Source organism: Lonchura striata, chromosome 5 (assembly GCF_046129695.1).
Source record: "Lonchura striata isolate bLonStr1 chromosome 5, bLonStr1.mat, whole genome shotgun sequence".
Classification (NCBI taxonomy): Eukaryota; Metazoa; Chordata; class Aves; order Passeriformes; family Estrildidae; genus Lonchura; species Lonchura striata.
The window spans coordinates 58,044,107-58,063,221 of NC_134607.1; the positions used below are offsets into that span (position 1 = coordinate 58,044,107).

Consider the following 19,115-nt stretch of genomic DNA (forward strand, 5'->3'; position numbering starts at 1 on the left):
AGTTGTGGTCCAGTCTTTGAGGGTGAGTCATAATTCCACATACTGAATAAGATGTTGAAATACAGAGAAGAGCTTTCCTGGAGTTTGTTTACTTATGAGTTGCTTATATAAGTGTAGATGATCATGCATGGTATTCCAAAATAGATATTCTGACTGGCAAATGTTATCAGTTTTGTTTCATTCAAGGTAAGATAAAAGTCCTGAGGAATGAAGTTGTAGACTGTTTTGCTCAAATAGAGTGAACTTGTTTCAACTTTCCATCCTGTAAAACAAAGCAGATGGCTGGGGGAGAAAATGCAATGTGTTGACTTGTGTTGGTTTTCACTTAGGAGTGTCACTGGAATTACTTGGGATCTGAGCATTGAGTATGCTGGTGCCAGCTCTTTCACACGCTCACGTAGATCCTGTCATTGGGTTATCTTGGTTTGAGCTTTGGGCAATTGTATCTTGAGTGTTTGCTTATAGAGATCTTCCCAGTGTGAAACATGGATCTTGGCTATCATTCCTGTGGTAAATCCAAGGGTGGTTTGAAAGCATTGCAGGGTTCTTGTCACGTCTTTAAGCATGATAGCAAAATACTTGGATTACTCCCAGTATTAGCTATAGGGAATAGCTGGATGGTGAGGATTACTCTGCTTTGCAAATATTGTTGGAAGTTTCTCTCTTCAGGGGCACAAAAGCACATTAGTAAATGATGATGGGAAATATTAATGCTGGAAATGCACTCCAGCTGGTAGTAGGCTACTGGCCTGCATTACCTGGAAGATTGGCAGGTTGCAAGACAAGGGGTTAAACATTGATGTACCAGGAAGTAGAAGAGAAATACTAAATTTTAATTGTTGTTGAAGCTGGGAAATTGAGTGGGGTATTGGTGCGACTGGGAAACATATTATACCTTTTTTTTCCCCTCTCTTTTTCTCCATATTTAGGAGGGCTTTCGAGCTACTGCTCTGCTGCTGAACAGCATGCAGTCCTTTCGGGAGCAAAGTAGTTATCACGGAAACCAGCAGAGCTACCCGCAGGAAGTGCATACTTCATCCCGACTGGAAGAGTTCAGCCCCCGCCAGCAGGCCCAGATGTTCCAGAGCTTTGGAGGAAGTGCTGGCAGTGGACGTCGTGGAGCAACAGGAGCCTCTACAGCAATGCCTGGTGAGAGCTCTGGCCATCAGAGCTACCAAGGTTTCAGAAAAGAAGCAGGAGAGTTTTACTATATGGCTGCCAACAAAGATCCAGTGGTGTCAGGAGGGCAGCAGCCGCCTCAGCGCAGGCCTTCTGGACCAGTACAGAGCTATGGGCCCCCTCAAGGGAGTAGCTTTGGGAGTCAGTATGGGAGTGAGGGACATGTGGGCCAGTTCCAAACACAACACTCGACCCTTGGGGGTGTATCCCACTATCAACAGGATTATACTGGTCCTTTTTCTCCAGGGAGTGCCCAGTATCAGCAGCAGGCTTCTAGCCAGCAGCAGCAGGTGCAGCAGCTGAGACAGCAGATCTATCAATCTCATCAGCCTTTACCCCAGGCTTCCAGCCAGTCTGCTTCTAGCACCTCACACTTGCAGCCAATGCAGCGTCCATCCACCCTGCCTTCCTCTGCTTCAGGCTACCAGTTACGAGTGGGTCAGTTCAGCCAACATTATCAGCCACCTTCGTCATCCTCCTCCTCCTCTTTCCCTTCCCCACAGCGTTTTGGCCAGTCAGGACAGAATTATGATGGAAGCTACAATGTGAATTCTGGGTCGCAATATGAAGGCCATGCTGTGGGTTCCAATGCGCAGGCCTATGGGACCCAGTCAAACTACAGCTTTCAAACTCAACCGATGAAAAGCTTTGAGCAATCTAAGCTGCCCCAAAGTGGGCAGCAGGGGCAGCAGCAACAGCACCCACCTCAGCATGTAATGCAGTATTCAAATGCTGCCACCAAACTCTCTCTTCAAAGTCAAGTGGGACAGTATAGCCAGACTGAAGTTCCTGTAAGGTCACCGATGCAGTTCCACCAAAACTTCAGTCCAATCTCCAATCCATCGCCTGCTGCATCTGTGGTTCAGTCTCCAAGCTGCAGCTCTACCCCATCTCCCCTCATGCCAGGTGGAGAAAATCTCCAGTGTGGGCAAGGCAACATGTCCATGGGTTCTCGAAACCGGATCCTGCAGATGATGCCTCAACTTAGTCCTACACCATCTATGATGCCAAGCCCCAATGCTCATGCGGGTGGATTCAAGGGGTTTGGACTGGAAGGACTGCAGGAAAAAAGGCTCACAGATCCAGGACTGAGCAGCCTGAGTGCTCTAAGTTCTCAAGTTGCCAATCTTCCCAACACAGTCCAGCACATGCTGCTCTCGGATGCCTTGGCACCTCAGAAAAAAAGTTCCAAAAGATCATCCTCTTCCAAGAAGGCTGACAGCTGCACCAACTCAGAAGGCTCCTCCCAGGCAGAAGAGCAACTCAAGTCTCCCTTGGCAGAGTCTCTGGATGGTGGCTGTTCCAGTAGTTCAGAGGATCATGGGGAAAGGGTGAGACAGCTGAGTGGCCAGAGCACCAGTTCAGACACCACTTACAAAGGGGGTAATTTAGAGAGATCCAACTCCTCACCAGCACAAGGCTCTCAGAATGAGCCATCAAAACTCAACAGCAGTCCTGCAGCTAGGGAAGATGTGGCCTCCCCTGATGGGAAGGAAGCTGTGGTGGCTGTGGAAAATGCCCCAAAAGTTAATGAAAAGGCTGTTGGGGTGATTGTCTCCCGGGAAGCCATGACAGGAAGAGTAGAAAAGTCAGGTGGACAAGATAAACCTGCACAAGATGATGCTTCCACAGCCCCTCAGGCACCAGCTAGCACTAGTGGAGCAAAAGAAGCTGGGCATGCGGGGACTCAGCAAGAAACTCAAGGAGGAGGTAAAGGGAGCAAAAGTGGCGATAACACTAACCATAATGGGGAGGGGAACAGCCAGCCTGGTCATGCAGTTGTTGGGCCAAATTTTCCTGCAAGAACAGAATCTTCCAAGTCTCCTGGCAGTTTAAGATACAGCTACAAGGATAATATAGCACCTGGTATACAGAGAAGTATTGGTGGCTTTCCACAGTATCCATCTGGTCAAGAAAAGGGGGATTTTCCAGGGCATAGTGAGCGCAAAGGCCGTAATGAGAAGTTTCCTAGCCTCCTACAGGAGGTTTTACAGGGGTACCACCATCATCCAGACAGAAGGTATTCTAGGAATGCGCAGGAGCATTCTGGGATGGCGGGGAGTTTGGAGGGAGCCATGAGACCCAATGTTTTAATTAGTCAAACCAATGAATTGACCAATAGAGGCCTCTTGAACAAAAGCATGGGGTCTCTCCTGGAAGGCCCTCACTGGGGTCCCTGGGATAGGAAGTCTAGCAGTGTAGCTCCAGACATGAAGCAGATAAATTTAGCTGATTACCCTATTGCTAGAAAGTTCGATGTGGAGTCTCAGTCTGCTGCCCATGAGGCAGGAGCACTCTCAGAGAGGAGATCAGTGATCTGTGACATATCTCCATTAAGGCAACTTGTAAGAGATCCTGGCCCTCACCCCATAGGGCACATGGGTCCCGAGGCCAGAAGCGGAAGGAGTGAACGTCTTGCCCCTGGCTTGAGCCAGTCAGTAATACTCCCTGGTGGTTTAGTATCCATGGAAACAAAGATGAAAACTCACAGTGGGCAAATAAAGGAAGAAGATTTTGAACAATCAAAGAGCTCAGCTAGTCTCAACAATAAAAAAACAGGAGACCATTGTCATCCTGCTGGCATCAAGCATGAATCTTTTCGAGGCAATGCCAGCCCTGGAGCTGCAGTCTCTGATGCTGCTCCAGACTACATGCCCCAGCAGGACAACAGATCGACACAGATGAGACGAGGACCTGGCAGAACTGGAAGGGGTAAATCACCCTCTCAATATCAGGATCTTGCTGATAAGCTGAAAATGTCACCCGGCAGAAGCAGAGGTCCAGGGGCAGATCTGCATCACATGAACCCACACATGACACTATCTGAAAGAGTTAGCAGGGGTTCCTTGCATTCTGTCTACCCTCAGAATTCGGAAGGCCCATCTCTGGCTTCAGCATATCACACAAATGCTAGGCCTCATGCTTTTGGTGACCCCAGCCAGAGTCTGAATTCCCAGTATCATTACAAGAGACAGATATACCAGCAACAGCAAGAAGAATACAAAGATTGGGCAAGCAGCGCTGCTCAGGGTGTGATTGCTGCAGCTCAGCACAGGCAGGAAGGAGCAAGGAAGAGCCCAAGACAACAGCAGTTTCTGGAAAGAGTAAGGAGTCCCTTAAAAAATGACAAGGATGGAATGATGTACCTTCAAGGTAGCTCTTACCATGATACTGGAAGCCAGGAAGCTGGGCGCTGTGTCATGGGGAGTGACAGTACTCAGAGCAAATGCACCGAACTGAAACATGGCAGCCAGAAATTGCAGCATCATGAATCTGGTTGGGACCTCTCTCGGCAAACTTCCCCTGCCAAAAGCAGTGGCCCTCTTGGAGCAGCCAACCAAAAAAGATTTTGTCCTCAAGAAAGCGATGGGCATCGACGAGAGGAATCTACAGATTTGCCCAAGCCTAGTAATGCTATGCTTAGGCTCCCTGGCCAGGAGGACCAGTCTCCGCAAAACCCATTAATTATGAGGAGGAGGGTCCGTTCTTTCATCTCTCCTATCCCTACCAAAAGACATGATATGAAGAACAGCGGCAGTGAAGATAAAGGGCGACTGATGACTTCAGCAAAAGAAGGAGCTGATAAAGCATACAACTCCTATGCCCATTCATCTCAAAGCCAAGATGCTGGCAAGTCAGTTGCAAAGGGAGATTCCTTCAAGGACCTGCCAAGTCCTGATAATAGGAATTGTCCTGCCGTGTCCCTCACAAGCCCAGCGAAGACCAAAATACTTCCCCCAAGAAAGGGGCGAGGATTAAAACTGGAAGCTATTGTTCAGAAAATTACATCTCCCAATATCAGGAGAAGTGTTTCTGCCAACAGTGCTGAAACTGGTCCAGATACTGTCACTCTTGATGACATCCTGTCCCTCAAGAGTGGGCCTGAAGGAGGAAATGTGGCTGGACATGGACCAGAGGCTGAGAAAAGAAAAGGAGAGATATCAGATCAAGTGGGGCCAGCAAGCCAGGATACAACAGGTGAAAAAACTGTTCCAAGATCTTCAGAAGAGTGGCAAAGCAGCGAGGATGATAAAAACAAAAAAGAGGTCCCTGAAACCACCAGTATTGGCAAAGAGGGAGCAGGATCCAGTGCAGCACCACCACCTTCTCAGAAGTCAAGTGGTCAGGGAAGGTCTGATGGATCTGTAAGTGGAGCTGGAACTCTGACCTTTTCTGACTCAAATACAATTTCCCCTTCCAGTGTGTTCATTTCTGAACCAAATCCAAAGTCTGAGGAAAAAGATGGAGATGTGACAAACATTTCACCCAAGCCAGATGGTTTCCCTCCAAAGGGATATTTCCCCTCTGGAAAGAAGAAAGGGAGGCCAATTGGGAGTGTGAACAAGCAGAAGAAGCAGCAGCAACAGCAGCAGCTACCTGTGCCCCCGCCTCCCCCACCAGCACCATCACAGCCTGCAGAAGCGGTGGGTGCTGGTGAGCCAAAGCCCAAGAGGCAAAGGAGGGAGAGGCGAAAACCTGCAGCACAGCCACGGAAGCGGAAGCCGAGACGGGCTGCTCCAATTGTGGAGCCTCAAGAACCAGAGATCAAGCTTAAATATGCTACCCAGTCTGTAGATAAAACTGACTCCAAGAATAAGTCCTTTTTCCCTTATATTCATGTGGTAAACAAGTGTGAATTAGGCGCTGTGTGCACAATCATAAATGCGGAGGAAGAGGAGCAGAACAAATTGGTGAGGGGTCGGAAAGGACAGAGGTCTTCAACGCCCCCTCCTAGCAATGCGGAGAGCAAAGTGCTGCCCACCTCAACTTTCATGCTGCAAGGCCCTGTAGTAACGGAGTCTTCTGTCTTGGGGCATCTGGTTTGCTGCCTGTGTGGCAAATGGGCCAGCTATCGTAACATGGGTGACCTCTTTGGTCCTTTCTACCCCCAGGATTATGCAGCTACCTTGCCCAAGAATCCGCCTCCAAAGAGGGCCACAGAAATGCAGAGCAAGGTCAAGGTACGGCACAAAAGTGCTTCTAATGGTTCCAAGACAGATACTGAAGAGGAGGAGGAACAGCAACAACAGAAGGAACAAAGAAGCCTGGCTGCTCATCCCCGCTTTAAGAGACGGCACCGCTCTGAGGACTGTAGCGGAGCCTCTCGGTCACTTTCAAGGGGAGCTTCTTGTAAAAAAGCAACCACTGATGGTGGCAGTGGTGGTGAAAAGACTCCTTTGGACTCAAAACCGTCTATGCCCACTTCAGAAGGTGGCACTGAGCTGGAGTTACAAATTCCTGAACTACCTCTTGACAGCAATGAATTTTGGGTCCATGAGGGTTGTATTCTCTGGGCCAATGGGATCTACCTGGTCTGTGGCAGGCTCTATGGGCTGCAGGAAGCTGTGGAGATTGCGAGAGAGATGGTGAGTACCTAACCTTTCTATACAAAATTATTTTCTTTAGCAAATACATACCACTTGGACTACTGTTTTACCTTTTTCTTTTCTCATGTCTTAAACAGACATTTTTTATCTTTAATAAAACTCTTAATAAAAGTGATGTCCTTTTGATGGCATCATTTAGATCTCTGCCACACCTGATCAGATAAGAGTTTTTGGACATGAAAAAGCTGGGTGCTTATTACCTGAGTAAAAGTTCTGGATGTCCAAAGGCTTTCTCATTACTACAGTGATCTCTTTGCCCTTCTATCTTATATATGTTAGATACTTCGTTTTCTCTAGGGCTCTAGAGTCATAGAGTGAAAGGAGAAGTGGTAGCAGATACAAATTGCAGCAATGAAAATTCTAGTTCAATTGGCAAAAAATTTCATTAAGGGTAATCAGACATTGGATTGAGGGAGGGGAAATGACAGAAAAGGTGTGGAATGCCCTGGTTTTGGAGATACAGAATTTGATTCTGGGCAGAACCCTAAGCATCTTTACATCTCAGGGTGGATCTGCCTTCAAAGTTGGCTCTCCTTTCAGCAGGGGCTCCTTCCAGTGTGAGTTACTCTACATTATAATGCATATTATACAACTGTAGGAGAATTTGCAGTCCTTACAAAATAAGGTGGATAGAGCAGAATTGCACAAAGGTCTGTAAGCATTGAGTAAAATATGTGTGGGTTTAATACTGATGAGTTCAGCATTCACAAATGACACTGGTAATTTACTTTCTCCAGAGCGTGAGTATACAATGAGTGAGAAGAAATAGGTAAAACTAAAGCAGGGACAAAGGAAGAACTTTATTTACAACTGCCTGATTGTGGATGGACACACTTGCTGTTCTTGATTTCCTGAGGCAGAAGCTGATGCTTTAAAACCACAGTTATGTGCCTTGCTTTGCCATCATCAGTATCCTGCATTGCTTTTTTTATGGTCATTTTTTCTTTTGCATTGTTCTCTGTCATGGGTCAGCCCATGGAAGAGGCATAGAACTACTTTTTCTCTGTTGCCTTCAGATTCTTCCTTTTCTAAACAGTGTTGGGATCCAGTTTTTATCTTCTTTCCTCTGTATTGTTACATACAGTGTGCTTGTTTCCTCCCCATGAGTTTATCTGCAAGTTTGATTCTTGGCTTGTTCTAAATTTTCACTCAACTGTTCTTTGACAGTAATTACATGCTTCTCTGCCCTAACTTGATTTGGCTTGCATTCTTGTTTCTAGTCTCTCATTAAACATAGTCAGTTAATTTCATTTGGTTTTCATAGAGCCATGCCTGCGTACTTGTTCTGATGCAACTGCTCAATTTCTTATCTCTGATAATTGCAAGGTTTCTTTCAGGTTCTCCACCACCATTTGGATTCTACTCGCAATGTGGCCATGCTTTCATTTGTCTGGTAGTTCACCAGCATTTTGAATTTGTATCTCTCCAGCCTGATTTTCTCTTTTTACTGTGTGTAGGGTGTTTCTTTTACTTAGGATTCTGGTTTTCCCAATAACAAATGCCTTTTTTACAAGTTCTTGAACTGCTTGAGTTATCATCCAATGATCCTTTTTGTTCCTGTTTGTGCAAAGGACATAAGCCCAGCTGTGCTAAAACATGCTGTGTTGAGAAGCTCTAGTCAAACTAGTTCAATAATAGCAGCCCATTATCCACATTTTTATGTGGGTTTGTGCATGTTGTTTGACGTCTAGTTCTTTCTCTGCATGGAATCTTCATGACTTTCTGATTGAATGTGCTATGGCTTACTCTTTGGCACTTTCTTCCAACTGTTAAAATCATCTCTTCCTTACAAGTGAAATTTTTTTTTCCTCTTCTGAACCGTTTCATCTACCTTTATGTCACCTTACAAATATATCTCCTTATCTCTCTTGAACTTTGTGTTTTCTTCCTCTACCTCTTTCCCTCAATCCTGAACTCCTCTGTCTTTTCCCTCATAATGCCACTAGAAATAAATGTTCCTCTTTTATTTTTAGAAAAGAGTGTACAAAATGCTTGTTGGCCTCTCTTGCCTTTGCAACTACCTCTTAATTTCAGTTTTCTTTTTTAATCTCTAAGTTCTTTGAGTGCATTGTCTGGGGCTCTTGTCCTCCACTGTGGCTTCAGTTGTGCTCTACTGCAGTTGTAATCAGTGTTTATGATGATTTTTTGCCAGTTAAGGTTCAGATCCAGTGCCTAATTTTCCATTTTTCTGTCGACTACATTATGACTATCAGCTGTGCTACTCTTGAAATGTTGTTCCACCTGCCTGTGTCTTTTGATTACCTTCTTGCTTTCCACTGTGTTCTTCAGACTGTTTTTCATTACTTCATGTTTTTTCTGTGGGGCTCACTAAAGTTTGCTTATGCTTTTGTTTTATATCCTGGAATAGGATGCTTTTGAGTAGCTTTTGGTAACTCAGTCACTTTCTTCCAGAGTCCTGTAGAGCTTCCTTTCTTCTCCAGATTCATGTTCTTCCAGCACAAACTCAAAAATTATTCTTGAATTCATAGTGAGTTTTCAAAATCTCACTTTAAAACATGGCTTTTAATCTACATCATCCTTAATCGATTGTCTGTCATTTTATTCTGATTTTCATGTCGCTCAGATTCACAATCTCATTTGATTTTAAAATTATTTCCTCCCAATCCTTCTATTTAAGGCTGCAAGGAATACTGCTTACTTTTGGTTTATGATAAGTAATATGTAGTTTTTCAGTGCTCTCCACTGTTCTGTCTAGATCAATTTTTTTATCTGTTTATAAGACTGAACTTTCAGAGTCAGGGACCACTGTCTTGTGTGTACATTTTGTTTTGTTATAGAATCATAGAATTACTTGAATAGGAATAAATCTTAAAGATCAAACCTCTGCTGTCAGGAGGGACACTTCCCACTAGACCAGGCTGCTTAGAGCCCCATCCAGTCTGGCCTTAAACACTTCAAGGAATGGGCAATCCACAACTGCTCTGGATAACTTGTTCCAGTGCCTCACTCTCACAGTAAAGAATTTCTCCCTAATACCTATGTTAAACCAACTCTCAGTTTGAAACCATTCACCCTTGTCCTGTCACTACATCTTGTAAATAGCCTCTCTCTGGTATGTTCCCTTCAAGTACTGGAAGGCCACAATTAAGTCACCCTGAAGCCTTCTCTTTTCCAGATTGAACATTCCCAGTTCTCTCAGCTTTTCCTTGTAAGGAGAGGTGCTCTGTCCCTTTAATCATTTTGGTGGCTTCCTCTGGAACTGCTGTAACAGGTCTATCCTTTTTTGTGCAGAGGACCCCAGAGCTGGATGCAGCACTGCAAGTGGGGTCTCACCAGAGCAGAGCAAAGGGGCAGAATCCCCTCCTTCATCCTGCTGCCCACACTCCTTTGGATGCAACCCAAATTGGGTTACAGGATATAACTGGCTTTCTGTGCTGTGAGTGCCATTGCTGGGTTATGTCCAGCCTCTTGTCCACCTGCACTCCCAAGTCTTTCTTGGCAAGGCTGACCTTGATCCCTTCATCCCCCAGCTGGTGTTGATACTGGAGGTTGCCCCAACCCAGGTATAGCACCTTGCACTGGGTCTTGTTAAATCTCGTGAGACTCCCATGTGCTCACTTTTGAGTCTGTTTAGAAGAGCATCACTCATCTTGGTGCTATGTGCAAGCTTGCTGAGGGTGCACTTGATCCTTTCATGTGTGTCATTAATGAAGATAATAAATAACTCTGGTCCCAATACAGACCCCTGAGGGACACCACTGGTCAGTGATGCTCACTGGGACTCTGAGCTGTTGATCTCTACCCTCTTGATGGAATTGTCCAACCAATTCCTAATCCATCTGATCCGTCAAATCCATCACTCTCCAGTTTGGAAAGAAGGGTGTTGTGTGGGACTGTCAAAAGCCTTACATTTCAAAAGCATTACATATAAATTAGATCCTCACCCTTTCCCAGGGAGGCAGGAGTCACTCCATCATAGAAAGCCACTAGGTTGGTCAGGCAGGATTTGCCCTTTGGTGAAGTCTTGCTGGCTGTCCTGAATCACCTCCCTGTCCCCTGTGTGCCTTAGTGCAGCTTCTAGGAGGATCCATGATCTTCCCAGGCACAGAGGTGAGGCTGACAGGTTGGTAATTCCCAGGGTCCTCCTTTCTGCCCTTTTTACACATGTGTACAGTGTTTCCCTTTTTCAACTCACCTGGGGTTTCACCTGACTACCAACTTTTCAAATACCATGGTGCATGGTTTAGAAATTACATCAGCAAACTGTCTCAGAAATCCTAGATACATCTTTTCAGATCCCATAGACTTGTGTACATTCAGGTTCCTCAAGTGTTTGTGAACCTGATCTTTGCATACAGTTTGAGGGACACTCTCCTACCCCAGTCCCCATCCTGTCATCCATCCACTTGAGAGGTGTGGGGAAGAGATGTTGTCATTGAAGACTGAGACAAAAAAGTTGAGTACCTCAGCCTTCTCTTCATCCACTGTTTGCTAGCACTGTTTATGGTGGGGAGTACACCTTCTTAGTCCTCGCTTTTCTGGTTAACCTACCTATAGAAGACTTGCCTGTTATTCCTTGCATTTCTTTTCAGTTCCAGCTTTGCCTTGGCCTTCCCGAAACTATCCCTGCACAACTGAACTTCACCCCTATATTCTTCCCATGTTACCTGTCCTTGTTTCCACTGCCTGTGTCTTTAGTTCTTTCCCTTTGGTTTGACCAGAAGTTCCCTACTCAGCCATCCAGTCTCTTGCCTTCCTTGCTCAGTCTCTTGCTCCTTGAAATTGCTAGCTCTTGAACTCTGTGGAAGATTTCAGTAAAAATCTGCCAGCTCAGTTCTGCTCCTGTGTCCCTGAGGGCAGTCTCCCAGGGTACCCTGTTGACTATCTCCTTGAAGAGCTGGAAGTTTGCTTTCCTGAAGTTCAGGGGCTTAACTTTACTCCTTGCCTGACCCATATCCCTCAGGACTGCAAAATCCACCCATGCACGATCACTCCAACCCAGACTGCCTCCTATCTTGATATCCCAAATTTACTGGTGATCATCAAATGCAGTATCAGGTTCCCTCTGGTAGGGCTTTTACCTGGCTCAAGAAGCCATCTTCCATGCAGGAGTCTCCTGGATTGCCTGCAGTTTACCTTGCTACTTTCCCCGTAGATGTCAAGGTGGCTGAAGTCCCCCAACAGGACTGGAGCTTGTGAGCACGATGCCTCCTGTAATTGGGGCAAGAAGGCTGAGGATAGGCTCCCCTTGGTCAGGCAGCTGTAGCAGACCCTGGCCACAAGGTTCCTTTTGTTGCCTCAGAGTCTGATTTTAACCACAGTCTTTCAAGCTGCTCATGGCTGTTCTTCAGAGACAGCTCTTCACACTCAATGCACCTCTTGACATAGAGGGCAGCCCCTCCACCTCTCCCTCCTTTCTGTCTCTTCTGAACAGCCCATAGCCATTGATAGTCACAATCCAGTCACACAATTTGTCCCACCAAGTTTCAGTAATGGCAGCAGGATCACAACTTTCCAGCAGCACGGTGGCATCATGCCCCTCCTTTGGTTTGTTGCCCATCCTCTGTGCTTTGGTGTAAAGGCACCTTGGCCAGACTGTTGGCTGCATCACCTTCCCAGAGGAACAGCCCTTAATTCCTTTGAGATATTTTCCTGCTGGTATCCCTGTTGGCATGGTATCCCTGTTACCTCAGGAGTCCCTGGCTCACCTCTGTAAGACTCTTAAGTGTGCCCTCACTAGCACTCTGTTCTTCTAGCCTTTGCATCTCATCCCACAGCTTGCCAAGGACAAGCCTAATACTGTCCCCCTCCCAAATCAGAGTTTAAAGCTCTGTATTGTGTCTCATACAAACACAGTATCCTAACATGATGCTGGGCTCCTTTATATAAGATCCATAAGAGTAATCTGTTTATCACCCCTGTGACAAATAATGGAAAAGGTTTTCTTCTAGCATTTTTCTTTTCCTATTGTAGCAAGCTGTTGTGCTGGGTTCTCCTGTGGAAGCAGTGTATCGTCATCCCTTCAGCTCTCAGAGGGTTTTGTGCAGCACTGAGATGGCCATGGGGTATTCGGAGGTCTGCCTGCCAGAAGCCATCCCCAGGCAGTGGAAAGGCTCTGTAGAGCTCAACTGTCCTGCCCCCGCTGCCTGAGGAAAGCCTTCTGGCTCACACAGCTGATTTCCTATGCTTGTTGCATATGCTTTTTCTTTACCTTCTCTATGCTTTGCAAGTGCATTTTCTCTTTTTTCCTCTGACATGCAGTTCGTTAGTGTTGCTGTCATAGAAAAGCAGATGTGCAAATCAAGTAGCTGCTTCCTACCAGGAACAAGTAGAGAGATGTGTGCAGAGGAATGTAGCTCTTGGATTTTGTCTACGGGTAAGGAAGGACATTAGCTTATGGTATTTGAAGGGTCATGATCCTGGAAGTGTATAATTCATGTATGTAACTCATTCTGTGCAAATTAAATAGTCCCATAACTAAAAATTACATAAACTGTCTGTGGTACCAGTAGAGTAACTATGCACCAATTTAAACTGAATCCATACCATTTAAGTGAGTTGAAATACTTTATTTAGACACCTGGCTCAGTTGCTGTTGTTTATGCAGCACTCTAATATAGAAATGGGAAACTTAAACCTCTAGTCAAAGGCTATTGATGTAGGTAGTGATACAAGTAATCCGTCCCGTGTTTCTTCTGACACAAGTTCACCTATTTTTCATCACGTGAAAGCTCAATATAGAATTTTTCCCCTGAACACCTGTTTCTCACATGCTTTCCAAGATCAGAAAATAATTTTTCTTGCTAAATAGTTTCTCATATGAATAAATGTCTGTCTTACTGCAGTTTTTTTGTCAACTGTCCCACAGTCAATCTCAAGAAAGGATTTTTATGAATGTGAAGGTGCTCAAAGATCAAATTGTACCAGATGCTCAAGAAGAATTTTTGAGAAGGTGTTATCTTACAAAGGTTTATCAAATTCCGAAGTGACTCTCCTGAGATCTGAGCTTTCCTTAAAGTCTGTTTTCACTCTGGACTGAAAATGCTGTGTATTATCTGCTAAGCAGCAATTCAGGTGGTTTTCAAAGTGCTAGAATCTGCCTTTCTTGAAGGCAAAAAGATGTTTCTTTTACTCTGGTCACTCTGCTATGGTTTTTGGATTCTGAGAATGTGATCCAATTAATTGGGCTGCTTCAGATGCAGAATGACTTAATCCTTCTCCTTATTTTGAGGCTCAAATTAGATACCCCAGCAGATGAGTCTAACTGCCAAGGAGTCTGTCTCCGTCATAAACTGTTAATGCATAGTAATGGTGCTAAGTGGCCTTCTTGCAGTTAGGCTTTTTTTGTTCCAATGCTGATGAAATCTTAAACTGAAAAAATGCCATCTCCTTAGTGCTAGGTGATCCTATTGTTTGTAAAATGTTTTCTTTCAAATACTGTAGGTGGCTAGAAAGTTTGCTGTCTTGTCTATTTTTTCACCATTTTTCTATTAATGAGAAGTTCATTTCCATGTAAGATGAACTATTGGTTACCTTTGAAACAACAACTATGGAGTCACTTTGGTAGTTGTCAGCAGTTTTAATGTTCAGAAGAATTTATGGTCTTTATTCTCAGTATTAAATATATGAAGCTGTAAATGAAGAGAAGAACAATGCAGAGAACATTCTTTGTGTTAAGTTGAATTAAAGATAGTTCAGCTATTGTTTTCTAAAAAGCTGTTCACTAGTAGGTGGTATGCTGTTTCTTACAGAGCTTTTTTATAAGATATGTTTTTTCCCAAGGCAGAGGCTCTGCCCCAGCACATGTATTACTTCTGGTAAGGATGAGTTTTCTTGTTTGTTTGCATTTTTTTTTCTTCTACTCCTACTCTTATCTGAATTGACCTTGCTGAAGATAAATGTAGCTTGTGTTCCTGCTGAGAGTGTTCTGTGAAAGGAAAGTTTGTTTTCAAAGATCTCTTTTAAAAGGTCTAAGAAATGTAATGCTTTTCTCATCAATCTCTGCATCTCTCCCAGCTTTAGAAATGTTTAAATCCTTATACGTGGAAAGGAGTCCTTGGAACCTGTTTCCTTTGTTGCTCCTTATTGAAGAGATCATCTTGAGTTTCAGTCAGGTGAACTTTAGGGTAACAAATGGTGGAGGGTGAAACCTGTCCATGATCTAAAGTGTAGCAGAAGATACTGTGTTTTCTGTCACCAGACTGTAATTTTGTCCAGCTCTCCATGGATTCTTTTCAAAACCTGCTCTTCATGCAAAGTCGAGAAATCTACATGCTTCAGGGCTCTTAACAGGCCTGTTTTGTAGGTCTGGTAGACTTTAGTGATGAGAAATTTAGAACCTAAATGCCTGAAGTCTCTTTCTCTTCAGCTTGATACTAGATACTTGAATTTTTCATGACTGTTGGGCAGTGGCAGCCTTGTGCCTCATGTTGTATGTCTTTGTTAGTGGTAGTGTTAGAGGTAGGCTTGCATGTTACCCAGCTCCTGGTTTTGCACAGGTAAGTTGTTATTGACTTAAGACTCCTGATAGTTGATCTTCCACAGTATCTTATTTGGAGAAAATGGCCGTTCTACTCTGATGCTTTCATAGAACCATTTTCTTTTGTTTACCTCTACCATTCTGGACCCTAGCTGTAAATTGGGTAAAGAAAGGTGCCTGGAGCCATCACTAGGATTTAAGCTATTTATATTCTCAAATTTGGGAAGTCAAAGTCTAACAAAAAAGCTCCCATGCTCTCTAAGTAATTACTTATAAAAGATTCCTTGCTGCATAGCTAATCAAGTGTCTAAGCCAGAAAATTGGTATGAACTGGGAAAATTGTGGAAGGTTAGCTGCCTTTGTCAAAACAAAGCAAAACAGTTTCTAGGCCCAGAAACCTGACTACTGTAGTACCATACAAGTATAAAGGTGTCAGTTCATTCTGGATGTCTCCTTTGGCACAGGTGGCTCTCTCACCCCTAAGCCAGACCAGGAGGGAGTTGCTGTCATGAGGAGTGATCCTACTTTATCCTCTTTGCAAGTGGTTTGCTTCCACTACTTCACTTGCACTAGATCTTCCACCTCTGCATTTGCACAGTGGGTTGATATGTAGCCAGATAATCCATTAGAAGACTAGCCTGGGGAGGGAGATCTTCATGCCAGATCAGCCATCTGACTCTGCTTACCCCCTGAACCGTGCTTGCTGCATCTCGGAAGGATGTCCTTTCCACTGGTAATGATAACTATTAGATCAATTTAGCTGTAACATAAAATTGTGCCCAGGTGCCACAAGCATTTGAAAGGGTTTCAGGTCTATGGTACTACTATTTAATTGTGTTAGGAGAAGAATGTTAACTCTTTATTCATCATCTTTCTTTGTAGAGAAGAACATACAGAACATACAGAACCTAGTAATTTTTTCTCCCCCAAACCCACCCTCACCCCCCCTCCCCTCCAAACCAAAGCATGAAAGAAAAAAAAAAAAAAACAACCCTCAAGTGGAGTTCTGTGTTAGGTCAGGGTTCAACTGAAATAATAATCTGCTGCTTCAAAAATAACATGCCTGACAACACACAGGAAGTAACAGTTGTATTTCTACACCTAGAGCTCTGTTAGTAGGGACACATTTCAAGAGTAGGAAGAAGTGACAGTGGAGCTTTTTAATTTTTTACTGTGGGGAAAGGGAAACCAATGGCAGATTTAAAATCACTGCCAGCAGTGATTGGAAAAGGGGTGTATTAAGAACATTGCTTGTTTTTATCTCTGGAAACAGCTTTTAGTATGCTTTAGCCCTTCAACTGAGGATTGCCACAGAACCTTGAGGCAGTTTCTACAGTTACCCATAAAGTGGCTGAATTCCTGGTTTTCACTGACAGACTATGCCCAAATACCTAGTTGTCTGAGCTGGAAATGTGCACACTAGCATGATACTAGTTTTCATTCCTCAGGAAATGGCAGCATCTTTAATATTCTTCTGCAGTATTACAAAAATAAGAAAGCATGAAATTTTGGGTGGAGGAGAAATCCTGAAAGACAGCTGAATTATGAACTTCAGATTTGGTTTTCTCAGAAAGGCAATGCCATCTGCTGTGCCACTGGAACTCTGCTATCATGACTTCTGGTGTGTAAGAGTAATCCTCCACAGGGAGGAGAACCTCGGAGGAGCCCCTGTTGTATCTCAGTTCACTGCCTTCCTCTCTTGGGGACCTGGAAGTGTGAATCACTACTGCTGCAGCACTTGGTGGCTCACAGCAGCTCTGTGCATTGGTACCACAAACCTTAGAAAGAGCTGAGCAGACAGAATCCACATGTACATGTCCGATGCAAATGTTTCAGTATCTTAAATTATCAGAAGCTAGTATTACATTTGTGAAATGAAATTGGTTTTCTTTGGCTTTGCTGTGAGTAGAAGTGAGGTGAATTTGGTGCAGCCTTTTGGTGATTATGGACTGCAGGTGATAGGAAGCACATTTTAGCACATTTTAGTTGAGATCTCAAGCATAAAGATGATGCTGGTAAGAGGAAAGAGTCCAGTATTGACCCCTTCGTAATGGGGAAGAGAAGATGCAGGAAGTACTTTCTGTGCATCTTTATTAGCAGACTCCTTTGCACATTAGTTTATCCCAAAGTACAGGCATTATGTCTGTGCTTGCATGTGGTTTTATATTTTACTGTTTGTCTTGCATGTGGAGTGAGGAAAGTGGAAAATAGATTTACTGACAATGGAGTATTGGGAAAGAATAGGATGTTTGCCCACTTACATGAGTTGTAGCCAAGAGCACTGGAAACTTGTATGCAAAAAAGCAGCTTGCTCATTCCACAGTTGCCTTTCTGTAAAGCATCAGAGATCCTCATAATCTCTGTACAGTTTTAATTTAAAAATACATTTAAGTAACTTAATTTTGAGGAAGCTCTTCTACATGTGAATGGGGCCTTCTCTGTGCAGGAGGTTCCTAGAGAAAGGTTTAGAGCTTTTTGTCTGACTTACCCACAAGCTCACACAGTATTTTTTTTATTTTTTTTTTTTGGTAAGATTTCAATTGCCTGTTACCATAGGGATGCCAAACTCTTACTAAATTTTCAATAGTGAGTGAATACGATCTATTTTTGTGTCATTTTAGCTTGAATCTTTTTAAGTTGTGCTGGTAAAAAGCTTGTTAAGATTCCCCAACATTTTGGAGGAGAGTTGTGTTGTTGGTGTTTTGTTAACTTAAAATGAACCAATTTTTTAAACTTAGACTAATTCCAGATGGTTGTCATTTCAGCTGTATTCCTTTAGCTTTGTTCGAACAACATTACTAGGAAATAAGTTTATTCTGCTCCATGCCTCTGTATTTTAAATGGTGTATATTTGATTACAATTAGGCAAAAATGTAGACTTAAAAGTATTTTTCCTGATTTTTGGGGAAAAAAATTATTTTTTCATCTTTCATCTGTCTTACTGACTTTGAAATGAGGTAACCTTTGAATTTTTGAAGGTAAGAATTCATTACTTTCTTTTATATAATATTTAGTAGATTATTAGAAAGGTGTTACTATCTTTTGTAAGACCTTTTTAAATAAAAAAAAAATCTACAATTTTTCTATTTTATTTTAAAATAAGCATTATATTGAATTCTTTGATCGCTGAATAAGCAAGAATAATGCTTCGATTATACTCGTGTTCTACTATTCATAATAAAGGAAAGCTCTCCAAACATGGCAATGCAAACCAAGTTCATAAAAAGTTATTTACACATAAGGCTTTATGCCAGATTGGGATAGGAATTCTGCAGGCAAAACTTACTGATGGTGGTATGAAATTACTTTAAAATCATGAATTCACAGGATGGTTTGGGTTGGAAGAGGTCTTATAGCAACACTTCCATGAGATCAGGCTGTTCAAAGCTACATCCAACTTGGCCTTGAAGACTTCCAGGGATGTGGGGCATCCACAGCTTCACTTTACAGCCATCCAGTGCTTCATCCTTGCAGTAAAGAATTTCCTCCTAATACCTAATTTAAACCTTTCTTAGTTTAAAACCATTCCCCACTGTTCCGTCACTATTGCTCATGTTGAAAGTTGCTCTCTATCATTTTTATAAGCTCCTTTACATACTGGAAGGGTCTGTCTAGAAGCCTTCTCTCCAGGCTGAACAACCCCAGCTCTCTGTCTTCATAACAAAGGTGCTCCTGCCATCTCATCATCTTTGTGGCTTTGCAGAAAGCAGGTTTTAAACTTTCTTCTTTTCAAAAGTAGATTTTAATCTGTCCATTATAAACCTAGTTATATAACCTCAATATATTTTTTAATTAGAGAAATATGTTCTGAAAGAGGTTAGATTAATTTCCCTAGATTTAGAAAGATGAGTAAAAATAAAACTGAAGTATGATGAGTATTCATGTAATAATTTTAGAAACTACAGCAAAATTATAACTAGTTTTTTGCCTTAAAGAATGTTACTCTGCAGAGACAAGAACTGGAGAAAAGAAGTTTTTTCTGTGTAGCACATTGTGCCTGAGGTTATGGAAGGAACCAGAAGAGTAGTTTGGGTTCCCTGGATCTTAAACCCATCCTTCTTAGCTAATTTATACTATTCTGCTGTTACCCTATTGTGCTCTGGCTGGTT

The 19,115-nt window shown here is 43.3% G+C and overlaps 1 protein-coding gene across 11 annotated transcripts in view; it reads left to right on the top strand.

Annotated features, from left to right (window-relative positions):
• Positions 1–19,115, top strand: part of TCF20 (transcription factor 20) — a 140,826-nt gene that overhangs the window by 92,653 nt on the left and 29,058 nt on the right. For all 11 annotated transcript variants that reach the window (XM_077783615.1, XM_077783618.1, XM_021552788.3 and 8 more), the window contains one exon: positions 930–6,545. In XM_077783615.1, coding sequence (XP_077639741.1) covers positions 930–6,545 — 5,616 coding nt within the window. The remainder of the gene's footprint in view (positions 1–929; positions 6,546–19,115) is intronic.